Here is a 24,845-nt window from a genome sequence, read left to right on the forward strand (position 1 = left end):
TTTTTTTTTTTTATTATTTTGCTGATATAAGATGATTGTATAGCTGGCAAGATGCCCCCATTGTAATGCCACTATTGAATTAATGTGAAACTTTGGTTTGGCTATGAAATTCGATTGAAAAGACAATTAAATATTTTTGTTCCTTTTGTGGACAAGCTGGTCAATTGATGTGGGTAGTACCACAGGGAACTCGCAAAGCCGTCGAATAGCTCTAATGATATTTCTTTTGAGATTTTTGGCGTTTTCCTTGCAGGTATGAGATAAGCTCATTTTTGCCCGCTTACAACATACAAAAAAGAAGTGGAGTAAAGAAAAAGAAAAAACATCTGAAGAAAAATTAAATTCTAAACAACAACTATTACTGACAAATCACCACAGCACTAAACCCCCTGCTAAGGATTAGAGAATGCTTATTATTACTTTCTTTTGCGATAATCTTTGGTTCACCTTTCTTGTTCTTACGTTTGCGTTTAGGAATTATCGCGTTGATTGTTTCTACTTTGGTTTTCTGAAGGAGTACCTTCTGGAAATCTGCTTAATTAATCCCAGGGGGAATTCTGTTTACCTTTCAAGTATTCAAACTCATAATCTAAATTATGGATTTTCATTATCCACCATGCGAGAGTTGTCGTCGGTTATTTGATAGTATGTAGATATTTTAAACATTTATAGTCTGACCGTATTCTCAGCCTACTAAGTAGTGTTTTTATTTCTTGAGATGGTGAATTATAGACAGTAATTCTAGTTGAGTGGCAGAGTAATTGTTTTCAACACGGGTTAAGGTACTACAGGAATAGGCTATAATTTCGCTTCTGCCATCTATTATTTGGGAAAAGGTTGCCCCAGTTCTCTTAGCTCGAGTTTCCGTCGCGACTGCACATCGTCCATTTTCGAAATCTGTATTGCCTCAAAAGTGAGGGCTTTCTTGAGACAATCCAAGTAGGTTTGCCCTTTTTCTGACCAAGTAATTTTTTGTGGATTCCGTGGTCAATTTTGTTAAGGGTCGGGTTTCTTGGGCATAATTTTTATGAAGTTGCAGAAATAGCCCGTAAATCCTAGAATTCCTCCCAATTGCTTTATGGTTCGTGGAGGTTTAAGATTTTCGATACACTTTAATTTCTCTGGGTTTGAGGATGTTTGGCCTTGTGTTACCACTACACCCAAGAATTTAATTTTTGGTTGAAGCAAATTGACTTTTTCAGGTCTGCATTTTAAATTCCCTTCTCTAAATTTTTGGAAAACTTTGGCTAAGGTTGCTAAGTGTTTTTCCGCACTGTTGTCTACACTTATTACGTCATCTATGAAGTGTATAATATTATTCATACATCGTAACAAATAAAGGAAGAGTCTGCATAACGTGCTTTAACCTTTTTTGAAGTCCAAAGGGTACTCTCAAACATTCATGAGATCCACATTCAGTCATAGAAAATGCAGTTTTATGAATGTCAGTTTCGGCTATTTTAACTTGATGTTATCCTTGTGTTAGATCTAGGGAAGTAAATATCTTATTTCTATTTGAGATAGAATAAAGAATTTCATCTATTGTAGGTAATGGAAATGTATCACTTGTTTATTCAGGCTCTATAATCTACGACTAACCGAAGGTCATTATTTTTCTTTGGTACTAGAATTACAGGGGCAGAACAGTGACTCGTGCTTGGATGAATGATATTATTCTTTTCAATTTTTTGAATTTTGTTTGTGAGCCAATTTTTATGCTGTTGTGGGACATGGTAAGGCTGTTTTGTCACGGGTAGCCCTGTGCATTGAAATGCCTGTCCGTAAAATAGAATCAATCCAATATCCTCCTCAGACATGGAAAATACGTCGTTAAATTTCCATAGTAATTCGAACATTTTTTTTTCTTTAATGTGGTATTGGTGATATGACTTAGGTTAAATTTTCCAAAAATTGGATCTTGGTTAAGGAATATCCTTCACTTGGAATATTAATGATACTAACAAGATTCTTCTCGGGGTTTCTCCATTGATACACCTAATATCACCCCAGCTTATATCACCCCAATTTTTAAAAAGGGGGAGAGATCAAAAGTAGAAAATTATAGACCTATCATCCTCACCTCCGCTTAGCAACAACAAAAATCCTTGAGAGAATATTAAATGACATACTTCTTCAGTACCTTGTTAAAAATGAAATTATTTCCAAATCGTAGCATATTTTTCTCCCAGGAAAATCTGTACAAACCATCTTTCTAGACATTTATGAACAGGTAAACCAGTTACTGGACAAAAGCCTTCTTGTTGATTTGATTCTTTTAGACTTAACCAAAGTGTGTCACGAAGGTCCTATATAACCGGCTTTTGTCAATGTTAACAGCAGCAGGAATCAACCGAGAATCAGGAGATTGGTTAATGGACTTTCTGGCTCGTAGATCTCAGACTTTAAGACTCTTCACGTTAAATGACAAATGTATCTACTCGCAGCCCTGTTAGTTCCTAAGTGGTCTTTCCCCGGGAACTGTTCTTGGACTCACATCGTTCCATCTCTATATCGATAATATTGTACCTGAAGTCAGCAACCACTTAACCCTTTATCCTGATGATTCTAAACTATTTGGTTTTCCCGACAAACTATCAATGTAATCTAACTTTAATCGTATACAGGCACGTGCAGACAGGTACCTTCTCTCTTTTCATTATTCAAAGTGTGTCACCATCCATTTCGGCCACAATAATCCTTAGCAACAATGTACTATGAATGATAACCAGATATCATCCCCCATTTTTAGGTTAAGTTAAAACAATGATAAATGTCTGAGAGTCACTATAAGTAACGTTCTAAAGTTCTATGAACACTGCACAAACTGTTTCCAAACAAATTTGAGCCTTGGACTTATTAAAAAAAAAGTAACAGGGCGATCACGTGGATTCTTCTTGAAGCTATATAAAAGAATTCTGAGACCGATTCCGGACTTAGGAACCGGCCTTGCTGGTTTTTTTTTTTTTTTACAGAAGTGACATACTAGTGATTGGAGGTGTTTAAAGGGGGACAACAAAGCACATTTTGGGATTCGGTGAAAAATTATGTAGTGGAAGGACATCCACCCCAAAAACTCCGATCTTTGACCTTCTGACGCAGGAACAGTGACATGGTACTCACAAATAAATATGTTCATAAACCCCAATATAAGCGCCTTATTTTGCTACCTAAAGAGGGACAAACATGAGGTCATTCTAAGAAGCTTAGTCAGTCCCTTTGTCATCCCCTTAAGTTTAACCAAAATACTCTTATCAATTCACATCAAATGGACCCCTTTCGAAATCTCAGCATCCCTTACAAATGATTCCGATATAAAAAAACATGATTTTTGTGGCTCTTTACGAAGGCAACGCGAGAAAGTGGTCTCTGGTACAACTCCCATTCAGGGCAAGCCTCCTTAGCTTAATATTATGACCGAAAACTTGTATCTCAAATCTTTTTGTCATAATATGAGCCAACTAAAAGTTTTAATTCTTTGATGAATTTTTGTTTTCTGGACATATTTTGTCAAAAAAAGGTATTAACGAATGTTTCAACTAATAAGTTTTTATAGTCATACTTAAATAAACGAAAAATTTTGATAAAATTAAAACTACATTTTTTCAATCATTAATAAATTTCCAACATAAGTTTTCCAAATAAATTAATTGTCATATCAAAAGAGAAATATGACATAAATAACAAATCAAAGTTGAAAATTCGCTGAGTGTGTTGGATTATTTGCTCTCTTTGTAGCAAAACAGTCAAAGTTATTTTATATTCCACCAAAACAATCATTTTAATTTAGAGCAAGATTGTGAGAATATTGCACTTAATGTCAAAAATACGTCCCTGGGTGCGTGCCCTGGATGTAAAAATTTCCCTGTTTTCATTCAACTATTGATGATATTGCCTGGCACATAAAAGCACCGTGGAGGTACAATTCCTATATCCTTGCATGTTCTAATTTTTCAAAATTTTAAGAGAAAGGAAGGAATAACTTATTCTCAGAATAATTATTCTGCACTTGTAATAAGTAACATTTGAAAAAAATGATGCTTTCAATTGGTAAGCCATCACTTGGAGTGTTTTAAAAACAAGCAAAGATAGTCAAGCATCAGATATTACCATTAATATGCTAAGACAGCTGCACAGGTTAAAAAGTTGTATGTAAGACAAATGTCAAGGGATGGAATTATAGGCCCTACTGCTAATTAATGTCTTTTTTTGTCTGTAACTCTACAGTATTACCATCTAGCATATCATCTCTTCAAATGTAAAAGTACGAGAGGTATATTTTTTTTCCGAAATTTCAATCCCGTTCTCTCTTAGATATATGATTTGATCATAAAAAAAACAAGCTTTTTTCAACACAAAGAAAGGAACAACACAGAATTTTTAAGCAAACAGAGGTTATCCCATTTACGATGGGCTTACCCCCTCTTCGGTATTTTGCTTTTCACGCATCGGTTTTTTAGTACTTTAAATAAACTTATTATTGTAATTAAACGATCTTTGTTTTCCAGGAGTCGTCCTTAAATAATTGGGACAGAAAGAAAAATTTAGCGTAAAAAGCGAGATATTACCTATGTGAACCTCCTCCTTTCCCTCGCATATGGATAATTTCTATTTGTCAAGTTGAAACATTGCTCCTTACTTTCCGGTAAAAAAATTTATTGTTCTATTGAATATTTCATCATTTGTTAGATAAGGTCAGGAAATCTGCCTCCCTGTTTCATGAAAACCCTCCCACTCTACGAGTAATTGCTTGACTTGTTTTTCATTTAATTTCTTATCGTTTTTCAAATCGTGCCACAAAGCTCTCTTTTTGTAGAAACCTTTTCCCTGAAATCCCCACTCAAATGGAAACTTTATCCCACAGGAAATCCCTCAATTAAACTCTAAAGAGTCCCCAAAGCCCTGCGGACGATTTCCTTGGGAAATTTGTTCCTATGTGTAAAATTGGAGTCTTTTTGAAAATATTTCTATTTCAAGTATCACTTGCTTTGGTGAAATAGTTATAACGTTTCATGAAGTGCTAATAAACAAATGCAGTTGATTTTTCAGCTTAAAGGAATGTTTAATTTTAGTGCATTAAAAAAGTGAAATTATTCTGTATATAAGGGGGAATTTTCCTCTCCCAATCCATTGCTTTAGCATTAAGCTCATGGTTTTAGTGCTTTAATAAACCTTCTTTTTCCAATTCAATGGCCCTTGTGTTTCAATAATTTCTAAAGAATTTGGACAAAAAGTCAAACCTCAGAGTAAAAAGCAAGAATTTAAGCCGAAAAGGCAGCATCTGTCCTGCCCATTAAGAAAAATGACAGAAAAAGTCAAAACCATTTTCAGTCACAAAATTTCATCACAACTTTCCTGGCACATTTTACAGAATGTGGTGCAATGTGGTACAATAAGATTGGATTTGATGTCAAAACGTAGCAAGTGAAAGAAATTGTAATTTTTTTGTTTTTTCAGATCCTTAAATCAGGTTTTTTCTAGATCTTTAAATGTTCCTTTACAATTTTTTTAAGTGCCTCTTGCTGGCCTCTTGTGGTCATAATGTAGCCCGAAGCACTACAGCCATCTATTCGTTATCACAAATTATGTAGGACGACACAAATTCAAAACTAAAAATAACGTGACATTGATAGTTGGAAGCCACTGAACCTAGATAATTGAGCAAGGTATGCATACAACAAAATACATGGACTTCATGCCAAGAGGCACTGGAGCTAATAATCCGCGCATGGAAGAGCAATAGGCTTAGTCGTAGGAAAATCCTCTAGGCTCAAATTTGGGGAGCCATGGGTTGTCTAGAAAAATTTCTTGGAATGAGAATCTCAACTGTAAATCTTTTTTTCAATCAGATTATACCATTTCCTTGAAACATGACATGATGCCACAACAATATATGAGCATAATATTGTGGTGCCTCAATATTGTTGGGTTGCAATATCTTAAAATGACAGTTTGTTTATGACTGGATAAGTTACAAAAAATCAAATGCAAAGCACAAAGCCTTGATGTAGGCACTTCTTTTTAATCTGAATAGTTCCTTTGTCTCTAGATTTTTTTTTCTTGATAATTAAGATATTCCCTTCTAACTTTTATGAAGTCCCACTTTGTTATGTATGATCTTGTGGAAGGGGTCATACCATATACTTAACATAGCAGTAGGAATAGTACATAGGGTAGGCAAATCAGGATTTTTGCTGGAAACTCAGGGTCAAAACCAGACGTCAATTCTAGTTTATCTGAGGTATTCATTGGCACTCTCAAAGTCTCAAGCATGATTTGTAGTGAACTCAGACTGAAGCAAGATTTGGATTTTTTTTTTCTGCCAGTGAACTTGTTGGGTGTAATTTGAAAACCTTGACCCTTTTATGTTCACTAAATTGAAGAGTTATGTTATTTTTGCATTGGATATGATTATAAAAGATAGGCCTATGATAACCTTTCTTTGGTATTGGGGAGTCCACTGTTATGCAACAACAATATCAAAGGGTTGATTAAAAATGTGGAACACTTAAACTCTGTAGGCCTACTGCAGTCTAAAAATACATTGAAGGAATTATACTTACATGGTAATAAAAGGACATTACTTTTGATTTTTCTTTTCTTAGATAGCCCCAAATAAATTATGTTTTGGGAGTATTCCAGTCAACCACAAATCCCTAATTTTTTATTACCCTATGCCAAACTCTGGGTATATCTAGCATTTGACATAGCCTGTGCATAAAGCTGGATACCCTATGCCAAACACTGGATAGCTTTTGTTACCCAAAGCCTCACCTACTTCACTACAGGTGAATTATAATTGGTTGATTTCTGAGCTTCACTCAAATCATCAATATTTTATTGGGTCTCAGAATCCAGCATTTGGCATACACAATAGATATACCCAGTATTTCTCTATCCAATCCTATACTTTTGGCATTTTTTCAACAGTAGTGGTATTGATACCTTGTCAAATGCCTTACAAAAGTCAACATAAACAAAATCAAACTTTTGACCTAAGTCAGCTGTAATTTGAAAATTATTAATTACCTCCATTAGCTGAGTATTACAAGACCTTTCTTCCTAAAAACATGTTGTGCTATATGCAATGCATTATTTTTTTTCAAAATAATTTTGGACTTTTACAACAATTACTTTTTTCCATAATTTTAGAAAAAATTAAAGTGTTTGAAATTAGTTTATAATTACTGAAATCTGATTCTGGCCCACCCTTATGAAGAAGTTTCATCACTGCCTTTTTCCATGTAATAGGGTGTTTACCTGAATCTAAATAAAGATTAAAAAGAGAAGCAAGAAGAATTGCCAAAAGACAATTCATGTATGACAACATTTGAAACACCATCAATATCAGGGGCTTTATTTATTTATTCATCCAATAGCTTGTAAGGTAAAAGCTTGTTAGTATAACATACAAAACAAAATCTAAAATTGGCAAATGCTAGAATATTTAACAAAATCAATGGTAAACTAATGTTGAGAATATACATCACTGTAAAAAGAGGTGTTTACTAACTCATTCTTAAAACCAGGAATGGTATAAGCAGTGATACAACTATCAGGCATTGAGTTCCAATGTTTTATTGTTCTATTTACAAAAAAACATCTCACCTTTTTTTTTTCATTTTGGTGCAAGGGAGAAAATTTCAATGTGTTTTGCTTGGTTTCTGTATAATGGCTTCTTTGAAAGAAATTCTTTAAATCCAAATTTACAATTTTTTTTCATTTTTACAATTCATCATAACAATTTTTATTCTTTTTTTTTACAACTTTTTTTTTTTCATTTTGGTGCAAGGGGGAAAATTTCAATGTGTTTTGCTTGGTTTCTGTATAATGGCTTCTTTGAAAGAAATTTTCTAAATCCAAATTTACAATTTTTTTTTCAAGAAAAAATTGTTTTCATTTTTACAATTCATCATAACTATTTTTTTTCATTGTGGTGCAAGGGGGAATATTTCAATGTGTTTTTGCTTGGTTTCTGTTTAATGGCTTCTTTGAAAGAAATTTTCTAAATCCAAATTTACAATTTTTTTCTTTTTTTTTCAACAAATTTTTTTTTCATTTTTACAATTCATCATAAAAATTTTTTTTTTTACAACTTTTTTTTTCAGTTTGGTGCAAGAGGGAATATTTCAATGTGTTTTGCTTGGTTTCTGTATAATGGCTTCTTTGAAAGAAATTTTCTGAATCAAAATTTACATTTTTTTTTTCATTTTTTTTCCACAATTTTTTTTTCATTTTTACAATTCATCATAACAATTTTTTTCATTTTTTTTTTACAACTTTTTTTCATTTTGGTGCAAGGGGGAATATTTCAATGTATTTTGCTTGGTTTCTGTATAATGGCTTCTTTGAAAGAAATTTTCTGAATCCAAATTTACAATTTTTTTTCAACAAATTTTTTTTTCATTTTTACAATTCATCATAACAATTTTCTTTTCCTTTTTTTTACAACTTTTTTTTTCATTTCGGTACAAGGGGGAATATTTCAATGTGTTTTGCTTGGTTTCTGTATAATGGCTTCTTTGAAAGAAATTTTCTGAATCAAAATTTACAATTTTTTTCAACAAATTTTTATTTTTATTTTTACAATTCATCATAACAATTTTTTTTTCATTTTGGTGCAAGGGGGAATATTTCAATGTGTTTTGCTTGGTTTCTGTATAATGGCTTCTTTGAAAGAAATTTTCTGAATCAAAATTTACAGTACTATGGACACTGAAAAGATCAGAGTGCTTCCAACAAAAGTGAAGACTTGGCAATCCTAATGCCTCTAAGTGTTTTGAATACAACAAATGCCTGAGGTAGGGAATTAGCTTTGTAGCAGATCTTTGTACCAATTCAATTTTCTCCCTATCATCTTTATTTATAGGGTAACATACTGGAGAGCAAAATTCAAGCATAGGGCAAACCTTTGACTTGTATCATTTAAAAAAAATTCACATTAAATTTCAAAAATACTCTTTTAATTCTAGACAATGTAAAAGATGCTCTACCCAAGACAATCCTTGTATGCTCATTAAACTTTATTAATGGATCAAATACTATGCCAAGATTGCAGATAGTCCTCACCTCTTGTACCTTGGTACTTTCAATCAAATAGTGAGGATGCAAATTTCCAGTTGACTTTCTATGGAGATGGTGTATGACAGCACACTTTCAAGTGTTTAAAACCATGTAGTTTACCCTGCTCCATTCGCTTAAATTTCCTATATCCTCCTGGAGTAGTTTTTCCTCTTGTACTGAGCCAACTTTCATATTCAACTTCACATCATCAGCAAAAGTTTTAACTAGAATTTCTTATAACTGATGGTATATTATGTATATACATGGAGAATAAAATTGGACCTAAGCAACTACCCTGTGGAACCCTGCTACTAACTAATGTACTTGAGGATTTTGCCTGATGAACAACAACAGCTTGACTTCTACCAATCATGAAACTTTCAATCCACCTGCATGTATGCTCACCTAGATTTTGGAGTTTTTGAAGCAGCTTGGAGTGGCATATTTTGTTGAAGGCCTTAGAAAAATCAAAATATATGCAATAAATTGGTTCACCTTTGTCAGCAAGACCTTGGAAGTCTTTTATGACCCCCAAAAGTTGCATACTACATTAATGCTTCTGCCTGTATGCATGTTGAGCCTCTGACCATAGCCCATTTTCTTCATAGTGTGACTGTATACAATTAACTAAGATTTTTTCTATTATTCTGCAAAATATTAAAGTAATTGAAATTGGTCTGTAATTTTGAAAAGAATCATGTCTACCAGACTTGTATAGTGGCTTCACAGGAGCTTCTTTCCATTTGCTTGGAAGAGATCCAGCCAAAAAAAAAACGATTGAACAGTATGACAAGCAGTTTGTATATAAAAAAGTATGTTTATCAGCATAAATATTCTGTATAATCTGTTCACATGTTCAGGTGCAATCATTGTTTCTCCTATTTACATACTGTAAAATGGGGTCACTTTGCCCATGTGTGTGACTTTGGCCAAAGCCTGGATTAAGATAAATGGACACATGAATTTTCTAGATCCTTTTGAGAACCAGGATCAGACATTAATGCTAGATTTCAATGTCAAATCACTCAAAGATGCACTGAAGTGGTTCTGAAGGATAGTTGAATAGTGTCCCATCCCCTTGGAGATTCTTTCTTGTACAAAGTCTACCCATTTGGCATATTTGAATGTCTTGAAAGTTTATCTGCCAAGAAAGCTGGATAAATAATTCTCCTGTTCTTTCCTGGTCAAAGGAGCCTTTTTTGGAGACTGTTTACATTGTTTTCAAGAACATAGTGTGCTGAAAAAAAAGTATCAAAAAGGAAAAATAATCTATAATTGAATCAGAAAATGATGGTAATAGAAAGAAAGAAAAGCTGCCAGCACAGAAATAGACAATGTTTTGGAAGAAGAAGCCAATTCCCTCAATTCATTGTATTGACAACTACTTTCCAAGATAGGCAATAGCTTTTCATCTTGAATTTTCCCAAATTTCCTCACTAATTTTGTGATTAGCCTTAACAGTTCTAAACATTATGGTTCTATGTTGGTTTGGATTTTTTTTTGCAAAAATGTTTGTTGGTCTATCAATTGCATGAAGCCCCCTGTACCTATCATACCTCCCAGCACAATAAATTAAGATAAGTTACAAATGTTTTAAATATGTGGTTAACAATGGAGAGAAACATTACAATCTTATTGATAGAATCATGCTGCTTATTATAAAGTAAGAATTCCATTTTTTGTGTGTGTGTTTTCCCTGCTTGGAGTGCATTGTCAGAAATGTAAACACAGTATTCCGAAAAATATAAGATAAAGAATGAACTGTGATTTATTCTATTTAATGAACTTTTTTTCTTCTATGGGGCCAGCAATCAAGAATGTTACCAAAATCAGGAACCTTATGTACATGTTTTTGAAAGATACATTTTAATCAAAATAATCATTTAAAATTGCCAACTGTCATTTTTGTACTGTAGGTAATATTCTATTCAAAAACTTGGATAAAGCTAGAAAGATACAAGATAATCTAATTAAAAGAAACAATATATGCATAAAGTAAATTAAATAATTTTACTATTATAATGTTGTCTTGTAGTTTTGTTTGCAGGCTAACCTAGGGCTATATCTGGACCCACTAGGGGGTTTGGGCTGCTCTTCAGTAATGTTAGTAAAATAATAACCATTACGTTTGGAAAGAGAGTTGATTTGGGAATCAAATGGCCCATTCTTGTTATTGTATTATATTTCTTTAGAAGAGAGTATATACAAGACTGTTACCATATGCTTTTCTCTCGTTTGCAATTGTTTGAATCATTGTTTTTAATCTTAACCATGTCTTTAGTATAGCATCACATAATTGCAAAACAATGAGAACAGTGGAATAAGCATTATTGATTACAGTCTTTTCTTTGATCTCTTCTAAAAAAGAATATAGATAACAAAGGGTAGTAAGATTTGATTTGATTGAACTGAGGCAATGTGTCTCAGTTTCTATGAATAATGCCAGATGTGTTAATGAAATTAAATTTAATCATTCAATGAAAAAATTTAATTTTTAATTAAATTTAATCATTCAATGAAAAAATTTAATTTTTAATTAAATTTAATCATTCAATTTAATTTAATTAATTTAATTAAATTTAATTTAATTAAATTTAATTAAATTAAATTTAATTAATTAAATTTAATTTAATTAATTAAATTTGATTAAATTTAATCATTCAATAAATTAATGAAATTAATCATTCAAATCATATCTATCATTATAATTGGAAAAAGTACAAATTGAAGAATCAAATGCTCCTGTGCTTTTGTTATTGTGTTGCGAGAGCAACACTTTGGTTTTGTCCCATCTTTTTTGTTTTGTTTTTTTCCCTATGCCGCCGATCTCAGCTTATTCCTGGAAACTGGTAAGGGTCTAACCTGTGTGGTTTTTACAAGGCCATAGAAAAGATAGCTATCATGTTATTTCGAAACAGTTCTAAAATGCAGATTAACATCGACGTAAATACGAAGGTTTGATGTACAGAAAAATAATTATCAAGTGAAAATGTCATTTTTATATTTATTTCTTGTGGTTTTCTTTATAGCATAGGACTTTGTCTGGCCCCATCAGGGTAAGTGAACAAATAGTCTTGGGTCCATTGAATGATAGATACACTTCAAATTCCCATTCACTGCTTCTATAATAAGAAATAATGGCTTGGAAAGTATTAGGTTTCATTAACTTGTTATTGATAATGGCAATTATCTCCTATATAGGGTTGAATACCTTCTCCTAAATCCAAATATTATAATTTATTTCGCGATTTGCTTCTATCCTTTAGAATTTCTGCATATAATTTACTAATATGAGCATCTAACTGTATCTGGTGTCTAAATTGGGCCACAAAATGCTTACTTTCAAAAATTTGAAGATATTGTCTAAGCTGTTTTTGAATTTGACTCGGACCCATCTATTGTTGGTTGGTATAGGGTTGAATCCTTGTTCTAAAATAGCAGCTTGGGACACAACGTGAGATTCTTCTGACTCGCATACCGTATTGAAAAGGAAACTCAAGCAATCTATAAAAGAAGATAGTTTCAATAGCTATATTACAAATAATGTCATTGATGTGGAAATATTAATAAAGGGCATATTTGGAATAGAAGCAAATTGCTGGTTAAACATGGACCAGAAATTAGACGGAATAGGCTTAAATTATATCATATTGTCATTCGGTTCAAATTTAAATATTACAGAAGTCATTATAAGCATTGTTGAGAAATGTTGACCTTAAAATAAAAAAAAGGAATTTTTTTTCTTTTAGTTTATCTTTATATCATGATTGCACAATTTAGAGTTTGTTGATTAAGATAATCTGTTGTCAAACTGACTCATTTTGTTATGGCACTTGGTATTAACCAAGTGACATATAGCAATCACAAATTCTGTTGGTCTGTCCCAGTTTTGCTACTTTAGGCATTTCCAGGTAAGCTAGGACGATGAAATTTGGCAGGCGTATCAGGGATCGGACCAGATTAAATTAGAAATAGTCGTTTTCCCGATTTGACATCTGGGGGAGGAGTGGGGGGCCCGTTAATTCGAAAAAATAGAAAAAATGAAGTATTTTTAACTTACGAATGGGTAATGGGATCTTAATGAAATTTGATTTTGGAAAGATATCGTGTCTCGGAGCTCTTATTTTAAATCCTGACCAGATCAAGTGACATTGGGGGGATTTGGAGAGGGGAACCAAAAATCTTGGAAAACACTTACAGTGGAGGGATCGGGATGAAACTTGGGTGGGAAAAATAAATATAAGTCTTAGATACGTGATTGACATAACCGCAACGGATCTGCTCTGTTTGGGAGATTTGGGGGGGTGGGGGTAATTCTGAAAATTAGAAAAAATGAGGTATTTTTAACTTATGAAGGAGTGATTGGATCTTAATGAAATTTGAAGTTTAGAAGGATATTGGGTCTCACAGCTCTTCCTTTAAATCCTGACTAGATCCGGTGACATTGGGGGGGGGGATTGAGGGGGAAACCTAAAATCTTGGAAAACGCTTAGAGTGGAGGGATGGGATGAAACTTGGTGGGAAAAAAAGCACAAGTCCTAGATACGTGATTGACATAACCGGAACGGATCTGCTCTCTTTGGGGGAGTTGGGGGGGGAGGGTTAATAATGATAAATTAGAAAAAATTAGGCATTTTTAACTTGCGAAGGAGTGATTGAATCTAAATGAAATTTGATGTTTGGAAGGACATCGTGTCTCAGAGCTCTTGTTTTAAATCCCGACTGGATCTGGTGACATTGGAGGGAGTTAGGGGGGAGGTCTAAAATTTTAGAAAACGTTTAGAGTGGAGGGATCGGGATGAAACTTGATGGGAAAAATAATCATAAGTCGTAGGTGTGATTGACATAACTGGAACGGATCCGCTCTCTTTGGGGGAGTTGGGGGGGTAGTGTTAGTTCTGAAAAATTAGAAAAATGAGGTATTTTTTACTTGCAAAGGAGTGATCGGATCTTTATGAAATTTGATGTTTGGAAGGATATCATGTCTCAGAGCTCTTATTTCAAATCCTGACCGGATCCGGTGAAGGGGAAATCGGGGGGGGGGAGGGCGGAACCAAAAATCTTGGGAAACGCACAGAGTGGAGGGATTGGGATGAAAATTGGTAGGAAAATAAGCACAAGTACTAGATACGGATTGACATAACCGGAACGGATCTGCTCTCTTTGAGGGGTGGGGGTGTGGTTAATTCTAAAAAATTGAGAAAAAATGAGGCATTTTTAACTTACGAAAGAGTAATCGTATCTTAACGAAATTTCATATTGAGAAGGACCTCGAAACTCAGATTTCTTATTTTAAATACCAACCGGATCCAGTGTCCTTAGGGGGGGGGGACTGGAAATCCTTGAAAACTCTTAAAGTGGAGAGATCAGGAGGAGACTTGGTGGAAAGAATAATCACAAGTTCAAGATAGGCGACTGACATAACCGGACCGGATCCGCTCTCTTTGGTGGAGTTGGGGGGGGGGGGAGTAATTCGGAAAAATTAGAAAAAATAAAGTATTTGGAACTTACAAACGGTTGATCAGATCTTAATGAAATTTGATATATAAAAGGATCTTGTGCTTTAGAACTCTCTTTTTAAATCCCGACCAGATCCGGTGACATTGAAGGGAGTTGGAGGGGGAAACCGGAATTCTTGGAAAACGTGAAAATCGAGGTATCTTACGAATGAGTGATCGGATCTTAATGAAACTTGATATATAGAAGAATCTTATGTCTCACATGTTCCATTTTCAATTCGAATCGGATCCGGGAGATACAGGGTTGGAGGGTGGAAACAGGAATCTTGGAAACCCGGAAATCTTGGAAAACGCTTAGAGTGGAGAGATCGGGATGAAACTTGATGGGAAGAATAAGCAAAAATTATAGATACGAGATTGACATAATTGATAAGGATCCGTTCTCTTTGGGGGAGCTGGGGGTTGTTAATTTGGAAATATTGGAACAATTGAGGTATTTTTAACTTTAAAACGGGTGACTGGATCTTAATGAAATTTGATATTTAGAAGGAACTCATGTCTCAGAGCTCTTATTTCAAATCCCGACCAGATCTGTTGACATTGGGGGAGTTGGAGAGGGGAACCGGAAATCTTGGAAAACGCTTATAAATGTCGTAGATACGTGATTGACGTAACCGGACTGGATCGGCTCTCTCTTGGGGGAGTTAGGAGGTGGGGTTCAGTGCTTTGGCGAGTTTGGTGCTTCTGGACGTGCTAGAACTATGAAAATTGGTAGGCGTGTCAGGGAGCAGCACAAATTGACTTGATAAAGTCGTTTTCCTCGATTCGACTATCTGGGGGGCTGAAGGGAGAGGAAAAATTAGAATAATTGAGGTATTTTTAACTTACGAGTGGGTGATCGGATCTTAATGAATTTTGATATTTAGAAGGAGCTCGTGACTTAGAGCTCTTATTTTAAATCCCGACCGGCATTAAGCCTCTGATTTTCCTTTTAAAGCAATCTATTGATTCTTAGAATTTTGCTAGAGCTCATACCATATGAGCTCTTGGCTCTTGGTTCTTCCGACCTCGTCACAAGTGCCATTTGAGCTCTCAACTCTTGTTTGTTTTGAATAAGAAATTTGCATCTGTTGTTACTGATTCTTGTTTTTTAGGACAAAGAACCTAGAATTTTGATAGAGGATTACCTGGAGATGTAAATTATCTTAGAGAGCCAAGTGAAAGCACAAGTTGACTTTGAAACAATGGACCTTTCGGATCAACTCTTGTTTAAGAAAGTCAACTAATAGTTCTAAGAACTTTGTCTAATATAGTATTTTGTCCTTTGTTCTATTCGTTGAGATAAATTAGTAAAGGAGTTTAATGTTTCTAGTTTCTCCCAAAATGAGAAAGCTAAAAATGATTTTATCTGTTAGTGGACTCAGGTCTAAACATTGGTGGGGAACTCAGGTCTAAACATTGGTGGGGAACTGGATGGTTTTGTAAGGTGCTGGAGGATTCTTTTGTTACCCCTATTCCTTGGGAGAATGGGAGATATTTGGAATCTGTCTTATCATGGTGAGTTCTGCCTCCCATCTGGTGCTTAAAGGTTTGATTAATTACTGAAGCTCGTTAGGAGACATTCTGTTTTTAGGCAGATCCAATATTTTACTGGATTTTGTATGTTTACTTTGGATCTTACATTTATTGGCCTGACTTAGTTTGGAAAAATGCTTTTCAGATATATGAAGTTTGTAATTGTAATGAAGTGTGCAGCCCTGTCTTTATTCCAGTTGCTGTTTTTTTCTCTGGTAAAAGTAAAGAGTAATGTTAAATTGCGCATCAGCAATATTTTTCTAATGGCTTATCATGTCAAGTTTAAACTTCTTGAGCATAATGAAAGGAATGTTTTTACTGTTCAAAAGGATGCTCAACTATTACTAAGAATATAGCACTATCATAGTCCGTCTGTTGGTGGACTCAGGCCCAGACATTGGTAGGGAACCTTCGAGTTTTGCTGGGTATTGGGGGATTTTTTTTTGTTACCCCTATTCCTGGTGGTAATGGTAGGTATATGGATTCTTTTTATTATCATAATGAATCCCACCTCCAGCTGGCGTTTGTAGTTTTGATTAATTACTAAAGCTGATTAGAAGAAATTTTGTCTGTAGACAGAGCCAAATTTTACTGTATATTTTTACTACTGATGTTACATTTGTTGGCCCAGCTGAGTTTGGAAAAATGATTTTCAGATGTATGAAGTTTGCTGTTGTAATGAAATGTGCAGCCCTATCTTTATTTCAGTTGCTGTTTTTATCTGATAAAAGTAAACACTAAAGTTACACAGTCAAAATTAACCTATGTTGAAAGTCAAGTTGAAAAGGAATAGAAATTACTGTGAATAATGAAATACCATCGAACCAGTTACCTAAACAGGGCATAATTAGGTAATAATTAATTCAAGTATTATATTTTGGTCCATTTCTTTGATAAGTATAGAAAATAGAAGCTGAATAAAATTTGTTTCATCAAACCAATCAAACTAAAGAAACACAAAACATAATCAGAGCTTAAGTAGGGAATAATGTAAAGAAAATAGAAGCTGAATAAAATTTGTTTATATAGGAGATTTTAGTATTCTTAGTAGAATATATTTCTTTGGACGCTATTTTATTCATGGCTAAAGTCTCCTAACCAGTGGGTTATGAATATCTTCTAGCTTTAGCAGAATTGCATATTTACTCTCATGTATTTGTTCACAATGAAAGTTTATTTACAACTTTTTTAGAATCTGAAGGGATATTTTTAAATGAAAATTACCAGCAGTTGGGGATTATGAATCTTGTTGTAGTTCCCAAGGAGGACGGAAGTACTTCAGTCATTGTACCAAGTATTCCTGCGAAATTTGAAACTAAATCAAACTGTTTTAATTCGGATTTAACTAATATCAAGGACGAAGGTATGTTATAAAACCTCCTCAGCTCATATGTATATCTTCACAAATATAAAACCACGTGTGTATTTGCCTTTGAATCTGTTTTTACAGTTAATGAATTACTTGAATTTTAAGATATAAATGCAAAAGTTAGGTAAAACAATATTGTATAGGTGGTAACAATTGTCAAGTTTTCAAATATGAACCTGCTTGGCATTTTTAAAGCTTGCTAAAAAAAAAAAAAAATTGTTCAGTGGTGTCAATTCACCATCACTTTTAGTTAATTACAAGATAGATATAGTATTAAGCTTAAAAAGTTACTTGCTAGTAAAATGGTTTAAAGTGATAATGGAGGAATGGTGCAGTCACTCTGTGACCTTAATACACTGAACACGTGTATAACCAAAAAGTGTTTTTCACTTTTTATCATCACTATTACATTGAACATCTATTGAGGGTTAAAAGTGTAAATAAAAATGTCTATTTCCCCTATTATACGGATGTTAATAATATTTTTAAGGTTAAAGAGATTAGAGGATTAAATGCTATCTTCTTTTAATAAAATGTGCTAGATATTACGGGTGAGCAGTTTGATTTTCCAGAGGTGAGGAAATGCAAAAATGTTTTTAGTGTGGGAATGACACATGACAATGAATTTGGAATGACAATATTCAACTGTTCAAACTATTTTTTTTCTTGCCTAAACCATACTGATTTTTAGTAAGTGACATTTGATCCATTAACAGGTTTGTAAAAGTAGTTTGTAATTCCTGTGATACATTTCGTTAATTGTTTAAATTTATTTCTTTTGCTCTTGGTTAACTTCTCATTAGACTTAATGGCGTTAGTGTTTCGAAGAAGGTTTGTTTTTAGTGTGGGAATGACACATGACAATGAATTTGGAATGACAATATTCAACTGTTCAAACTATTTTTTTTCTTGCCTAAACCATACTGATTTTTAGTAAGTGACATTTGATCCATTAACAGGTTTGTAAAAGTAGTTTGTAATTCCTGTGATACATTTCGTTAATTGTTTAAATTTATTTCTTTTGCTCTTGGTTAACTTCTCATTAGACTTAATGGCGTTAGTGTTTCGAAGAAGGTTTGTTTTTAGTGTGAGAATGACACATGACAATGAATTTGGAATGACAATATTCAACTGTTCAAACTATTTTTTTTCTTGCCTAAACCATACTGATTTTTAGTAAGTGACATTTGATCCATTAACAGGTTTGTAAAAGTAGTTTGTAATTCCTGTGATACATTTCGTTAATTGTTTAAATTTATTTCTTTTGCTCTTGGTTAACTTCTCATTAGACTTAATGGCGTTAGTGTTTCGAAGAAGGTTTGTTTTAGGTTATTTTGTAACTTGTGTTATAAGTTTTTTTTTTTCTCGCTTCCCCTTTTTACAAAAAAAATAACAAATAAAATGTGTCTTTTTAGATTAGGAAAGATAAAATGGCAGTAGGCTACTCAAAATATTTTTTGCTTTTTCATTCCCTACCTCTGGTTCATTTGACGCTGCATAATAAAAAGTCAAAAAGATTATTCTGTATGGCAGAAGCTTCATTGTCTTTTTATGAGAAAAAAACTATGTCGAATCTATCATATTGTTTTTATCGTTTTTTTACGGTTCAGTGTGGATAACTGGAAACCCTGTGGAGACTTTGCACATGACTTGCGTGAATTGCTAACTGCGTAAAGACCCACAAAAATCGTAGCGAGCCTTGTTTTCAGTTATGAATAGACATAAGATTGGGAAAGAGTGTTTTCCCCATCTTTTTGGTCTCCTTGGTAGGTATAGTGCATGTGTAAGTGTCCTTGGTATGTACGTCTGTATGTTGTCATGGCCCATTCTGTGGTTTATTTTGGTGTCCTTGGTGCTTTAAATAGTACTTGGTACCTCTATTTTTGTACGGGACTGCGGGAATTTGAGAATTTTGAGATAAGATGCTATGATTAGCTACAGTTATTTGTATTATAAAAGGAATTTACATCCCTTTAAATTGGATATATGTTCAATTTTGCTGTAAAAATTAAAGTTGAACATAGAAAAATAGACGGTTATTTTATACAAGGATTTAGTCTTAAGACGAACAAAATTGATATTGGCGAAAAAGAATTAGACCTTCATAGAAAATTTTTCGACGTCGTATTTTCATGATAGTATGTCATTAGAAGATTTTTTAATCGTGATTTTTTATTCTTATTTTTCGTTCAGTTTGAAAGGATCAGGTGATTTAATCTTGGTTTTCGGCTCACATGATTTATTGCCACACTTTTTTTTTTAGAATTTGAAGACATATTCCCAAACGAAGACAAACTATTTTTGGAGATTACAAAACCTGTTTCATCACCTAAACACAGAGATGTTGCTTCCGTTATTTCATCCTGTACATCTACAAACCTCGAACCTAATTTTGACTCTGTTGGACTGGACCTATCTACTATTAAGAGCGAGGGTATGTTTCCAAATATTCAGACTTTTTATGGATCTATTTATGTAAAATCAAGTGAGTTTGTGTGTGAGTACATATTCTTGTTTACATTGAAAATTAAGCTAAGATAGTCAAGCTAGAAACTTGAAAATATACGCAAAGTGTATTGGAACTCCAAGAACGGACATAGGCAATACAAGTACCAAAAATCCAAACTAAAATCGAACCAAAGCAAGCAAAATATCGTGCTGATAACCAGCGCTTGTAGCAGGGGTGCAGATTCTTCTTTTTAGAAGGTGTTAATTACCTCTTCTTAAACTCTGCTCACTCCTGGCCTGATTTGCCTCCAAACCTTCTATTGCTTTTTCAGACAGCTACGAGTATAAGTGATATTTATAGTTATGTTTTTAATTATAAATATATCGCTGTTGTGTATCTTGTTATCTATTCAATGCAAATACCTTATACCTCAATTGGGCTTAATTCTACATTTTTGTGTTTTTTGATAATTTATCTTTCTTTAAACTGATGATTGGATATTGGATTTCTCGCCTTCAGGGTTGTTTTAAATTTCATCCAAGGGTGTGAATGGCAAAAGTCTGAGCTGTCCAAGATTATGAAGGGATTGGGTTACACCAGGCTTAACTCTGAGGGCCGAAGCTCTTAGTGGGTACAAAAAACTGCAATAAGGCAGTAAATTGTTGTAGATTGTGCAAAATCTCCAAAAAATTCATAGAATATAAAATCCAGAGAACTTTGTGTAAAATAATGTTTCCCCTCGTTGTGTCAGAATTGAACGCCCAAGCTGCTGGGATTAGTGAGTAAGTGAGAATAGCAATGAATTAGTGTATTTGCTGTTGAAGTGTAAAAATACAGATTTAGTAAACATGTTCAAACTACTAAGCGAGGACTAGTTGCATTTTTTTTTCACCTTGGTATATTTGGCGTGCATATTCACAATATTATACTTTGTATTTGGTCATTATTTATAGACTCAAACAGCTTCAATTTTATGTGGGGATCGGAGGATTTTAGCTATTTCCCCTCCTCTGTAAAAACTTGTTAAAATTTTCTCATTACTTTGATAATTCTTGCCCCTTAAAAAAACCCAACTATTCATCACAATAGTTCAGGGGATATTATTACCCTCTGAAAAATTTTGGCTGCATTCCTTGAAATATTTATCCAAATATTCGGCCATTCCAGGTAATTTACCGTTTTAATACGTCCTTTTTACAATCTGAATGGACATGATGTCTTTTTTAATTTAGTTTAAAATCCGCCTCGGCATTCCCACAAAGCTTCAACTTAATATCTTGCCCTCCCCAGATATTGCACAAGCCCGCATTTTCCAATGTACTACTTTTGTTTAAATATTTGCTAAATGGTTTTATTTGTGGCTCTTGTTTCAGGACCTACGGGGACTTTTCATCCTTGGAGACATATTTATTGGGTGTTTCAACTATAAAAAAAACCAGCCTATTTCAAAATTTTGATGATTTTTTTTAAGGGCATAATAGGAGGGAGATTTCTCTTTCCATCAGTTTTCATTCTTAAAAAGAGCTTTAAATTCCAATTTCCAATGAAATGACCCCCTCCTGAGTCTGAGCAACCACCCTTTATATTTGAAGTAGCTATGGGCGAAAATTTAGCTGAAAACCCATTAATAACGTGTTAACTTAGACTCAAAAGTTTATTTTTAACATTTGACGTGTTGTAATATTAAACAGTTGTGTCGCTTCTGAGTCTGAATTAAATAGAACCATTTTTAAACAAAAACCTGCATCTTTAGTAATCGTGATGTATACAAGCTACCATTTAGGTTGAAAAAAAACATAACTGAAAAATATAACCATATCGTCCGTAACGCTCTTCATTCCAATGTCATAGTCTTAAATGGCCATTCTCTCTCGATCAATAACATTCCTTCCTCAAAACACAGGGCTAAAACTAAATTGGAGGATTTGTTTTCGAACTTGACAACCTGGAAAAGTATCACAAATAAATTGTTGCTTTTCTGCATCGAATATGTTTTGATATTTCAAGTTTATATTTCTTCTTCTTTAGATGTCCCAGCTCTCCTGCTGTTTTGCGACAATGCGTCACCGGAAATGCAATCCTCTAAAATAATTGAAGAATTGGATGCTGGATCATTTTACCCAACCGTAGTGGAAAGTCCTTGTGATTCAAGTTATGGCTGTAATTATAAACGCTCTCCTTATTCTGAAAAGAAAGTTCACACTTCAGCACACTATTCAGATGCTGTAAAGCAGCTTAAACTTGAAAAAGGAATTCCTGTTGTACCGATAGAGAAATTGTGTGAAAAACCCTTCAAGCGCGTTGTGTGCAAGACTTTAAAGAGACAGCAAAGAATACACAATGGGGATAAGTCTTTCAAGTGCCTTATTTGCGATAAAACCTTTTCCTGTGCTGGAAATATAAATAGGCATCATAGAATACACAGTGGAAATAAGCCTTTCAAGTGTCTTATTTGTGATATAACCTTTTCCCGTTCTGAAAGTCTAAATGTGCATCAAAGAATACACACTGGGGATAAGCCTTTCATGTGTCTTAATTGTGATAAAAGATTTTCTCAGTCTTCACATTTAAAGAAACATCAAAGAATACATTCTGGGTATAAACCTTTCAAGTGCCTTATTTGCGATAAAACCTTTTCCCGTGCTGAAAGTCTAAATCTGCATCAAAGAATACACACTAGGGAGAACCCTTTCAAGTGTCTTATTTGTGATAAAAGATTTTCTCAGTCTTCACATTTAAAGAAACATCAAAGAATACATTCTGGGTATAAACCTTTCAAGTGCCTTATTTGCGATAAAACCTTTTCCCGTGCTGAAAGTCTAAATGTGCATCAAAGAATACACACTAGGGAGAACCCTTTCAAGTGTCTTATTTGTGATAAAAGATTTTCTCAGTCTTCACATTTAAAGACACATCAAAGAATACATACTGGGTATTAACATGTCCTGTGGTGGCGCAGTGGGTTTGACCTTAGCTTGGTAATGCGGGACCCAGAGATCGAATCATGCTGCAGAAATGCACTGCAGTGCCGACGCAGGGACCTTAGTAGTCAAGAAGGGTCGTTAATCTGATACAATACTGGGTATAAACCCTTCAACTGTGCTAAGTGCGACAAAGCCTTCTCCCGTGCTGAAAATCTAATATTGCATCAAAGAATACACACCAGGAATAAGCCCCTAAGTATCTTATAAAAAAATTTTCCAGGCCCCAACTTTAGATTTGTATCAAAGAATTCAAAAACCTTTCAAGTGTATTATTTGTATTAAAAGTATGGCCCAGATAACAGCTTTGAATATGCATCAAAGAATGTTCCCATTTGGTTGGATATTAAAGAATACATATTGGAGACAAGCCTTAACAAGCATGCTATAGAAACAAAGAAGTTTGCTACTACTTCAGATTTGTGTTGGGATGGAATCGTCTATACAGGAGAAAGCTCTAAGTCTTTTATATGTGAAAAAACTTCTTGGAATTTGAATTTCAAATCACAAAATACCCACTGTGACTGAAGCTTGTTACCTTAGTTATGTTCCTGTTACTGATCATCAGATATTAGAAAAATAATACTTATAGACCCTTTAGTGACGTGTAGGAAAGAAAGAACGAGGGAAAGTGTACACATTTGTCTGATGGTTTGAATGTCAAAGAAACTTTAGAGTTTAAGAATTTGACCTACTTACTGTTGTCGGATAGAACCCAAGCTATTTTAGTCCTATTTAATATTTATATTTCATTTTGAACCAATGGGTCTAATATATCAGGTTTTTTTTCTGTAAGTTGTGGAAATTAGGTAAAACTTCATATGATTAATTTCAGATGTTGTATTTCACGTAAGCGTCATAGTTCAAAGCAGTTAAGCTAGGTAAAAGACAGCTCAAATATTCAAAGTAAAATCACATAATGAATTCTCTTTTGTTTCAAACTTTCTGGTCCAGTTTTCCAACACGGACAATCCCCTCCCCCTGCGGACAATTTTGCTTCAGAATTTCTTCCTACGTGTGAAATTGTCGTTTTTTGAAATTGTTTTTTTTTTAAGCATCACTTGCTTTGTTGAAGTAATTTCTGTTCATTTTAAATTGGTTTGGGCCTCATTTGGAATTTATTCCAGGGTATTTAAATTAAATTAAACCAAGAAATCCTATTAAAGGTACTTCAGACGGGAAAAACTTTAAAATTATCGTTTGGGCGCGTTCATGATTGCAGGGGGTAAATTAGTGTGATGCACTAAAAATGCCAATGCCGACTCAATTCCTTCCTTGCCTGTATATCTCTGAACTTTCATCCAGGGATAACTGTTAAAGTTAGTTAAAAAATACGGAAGGTTTGTAAAAATCCCCAATTCTCCAAACGGATTTAAACGATAAATATCCAAAGTGCAAACATTGTCAGGCACCAATATCGATAGTAAGAGATTCCACTTCACCCCTTATGACAAAAATGCGTACAATAGGTGTACGTCTAAAGATTTTCCTGTCTGCCTTTACCTTTATCTTGCCCTGCAAAGAATACAAACAAATAACGATTACTGGAATTGTGTAATGAAGTTATAATTTACGTGGAAAGAAAAACTGAATATATTCTAGACGACAAGTCAAAAAAACAACTGAAGAACTCATTGATCTATCAGAAGATGCGTCACTGAAAAATCGTTTTAATTGTAAACAGTTATGGAAATTCTGTCTCTCAATTGCTGACAATTATCCTTGCCTGTTTGATGAAGCTATGAAAGTCCTCTGTCCTTGCTCATATCTATGTGAGGCTGGATTTTCAGTTATGGCATACATTTAAACTGTACAGAAACAAATTGGAAATATTAAATGTAAATGTAATTGTAATATTAAATGTAATGTAATATTAAATGTAAATGTAAATGTAATTTGTACAGAAACAAATTGGAAATATTAAACTCATAGCAATAATAAGTACTAAAGTT

At 33.8% G+C, this 24,845-nt stretch overlaps 1 protein-coding gene across 3 annotated transcripts; it reads left to right on the plus strand.

Annotated features, from left to right (window-relative positions):
• Positions 1-4,612: 4,612 nt before the first annotated feature.
• Positions 4,613-23,688, plus strand: LOC136032269 (zinc finger protein 271-like). Of its 3 annotated transcripts, XM_065712523.1 has the most exons (4): positions 5,594-5,663; positions 17,287-17,457; positions 19,727-19,897; positions 21,941-23,688. In XM_065712523.1, exons 2-4 carry the CDS (start codon positions 17,334-17,336, stop codon positions 22,849-22,851), a joined length of 1,206 nt encoding a protein of 401 aa, XP_065568595.1. In that variant the 5' UTR covers positions 5,594-5,663; positions 17,287-17,333; the 3' UTR covers positions 22,852-23,688. The 3 variants fall into 3 exon arrangements, 1 of the variants encoding a protein (XP_065568595.1); XR_010618697.1 differs by lacking the exons at positions 5,594-5,663; positions 17,287-17,457 and adding an exon at positions 4,613-4,642; XR_010618696.1 differs by lacking the exon at positions 17,287-17,457 and having other exon boundaries at positions 5,585-5,663.
• The last annotated feature ends 1,157 nt before the right edge of the window (positions 23,689-24,845 follow it).

Source organism: Artemia franciscana, chromosome 10, assembly GCF_032884065.1.
Source record: "Artemia franciscana chromosome 10, ASM3288406v1, whole genome shotgun sequence".
Taxonomy (NCBI): Eukaryota; Metazoa; Arthropoda; class Branchiopoda; order Anostraca; family Artemiidae; genus Artemia; species Artemia franciscana.

Bases quoted from the DNA above. Each gene is read 5' to 3' on its own strand.
- LOC136032269 (XM_065712523.1), top strand. From the start codon at position 17,334: ATGAATCTTGTTGTAGTTCCCAAGGAGGACGGAAGTACTTCAGTCATT. The intron at 17,458-19,726 runs GTATGTTATAAA...TTTTTTTTTTAG, and splicing joins AACTAATATCAAGGACGAAG to AATTTGAAGACATATTCCCA. The intron at 19,898-21,940 runs GTATGTTTCCAA...CTTCTTCTTTAG, and splicing joins ATCTACTATTAAGAGCGAGG to ATGTCCCAGCTCTCCTGCTG.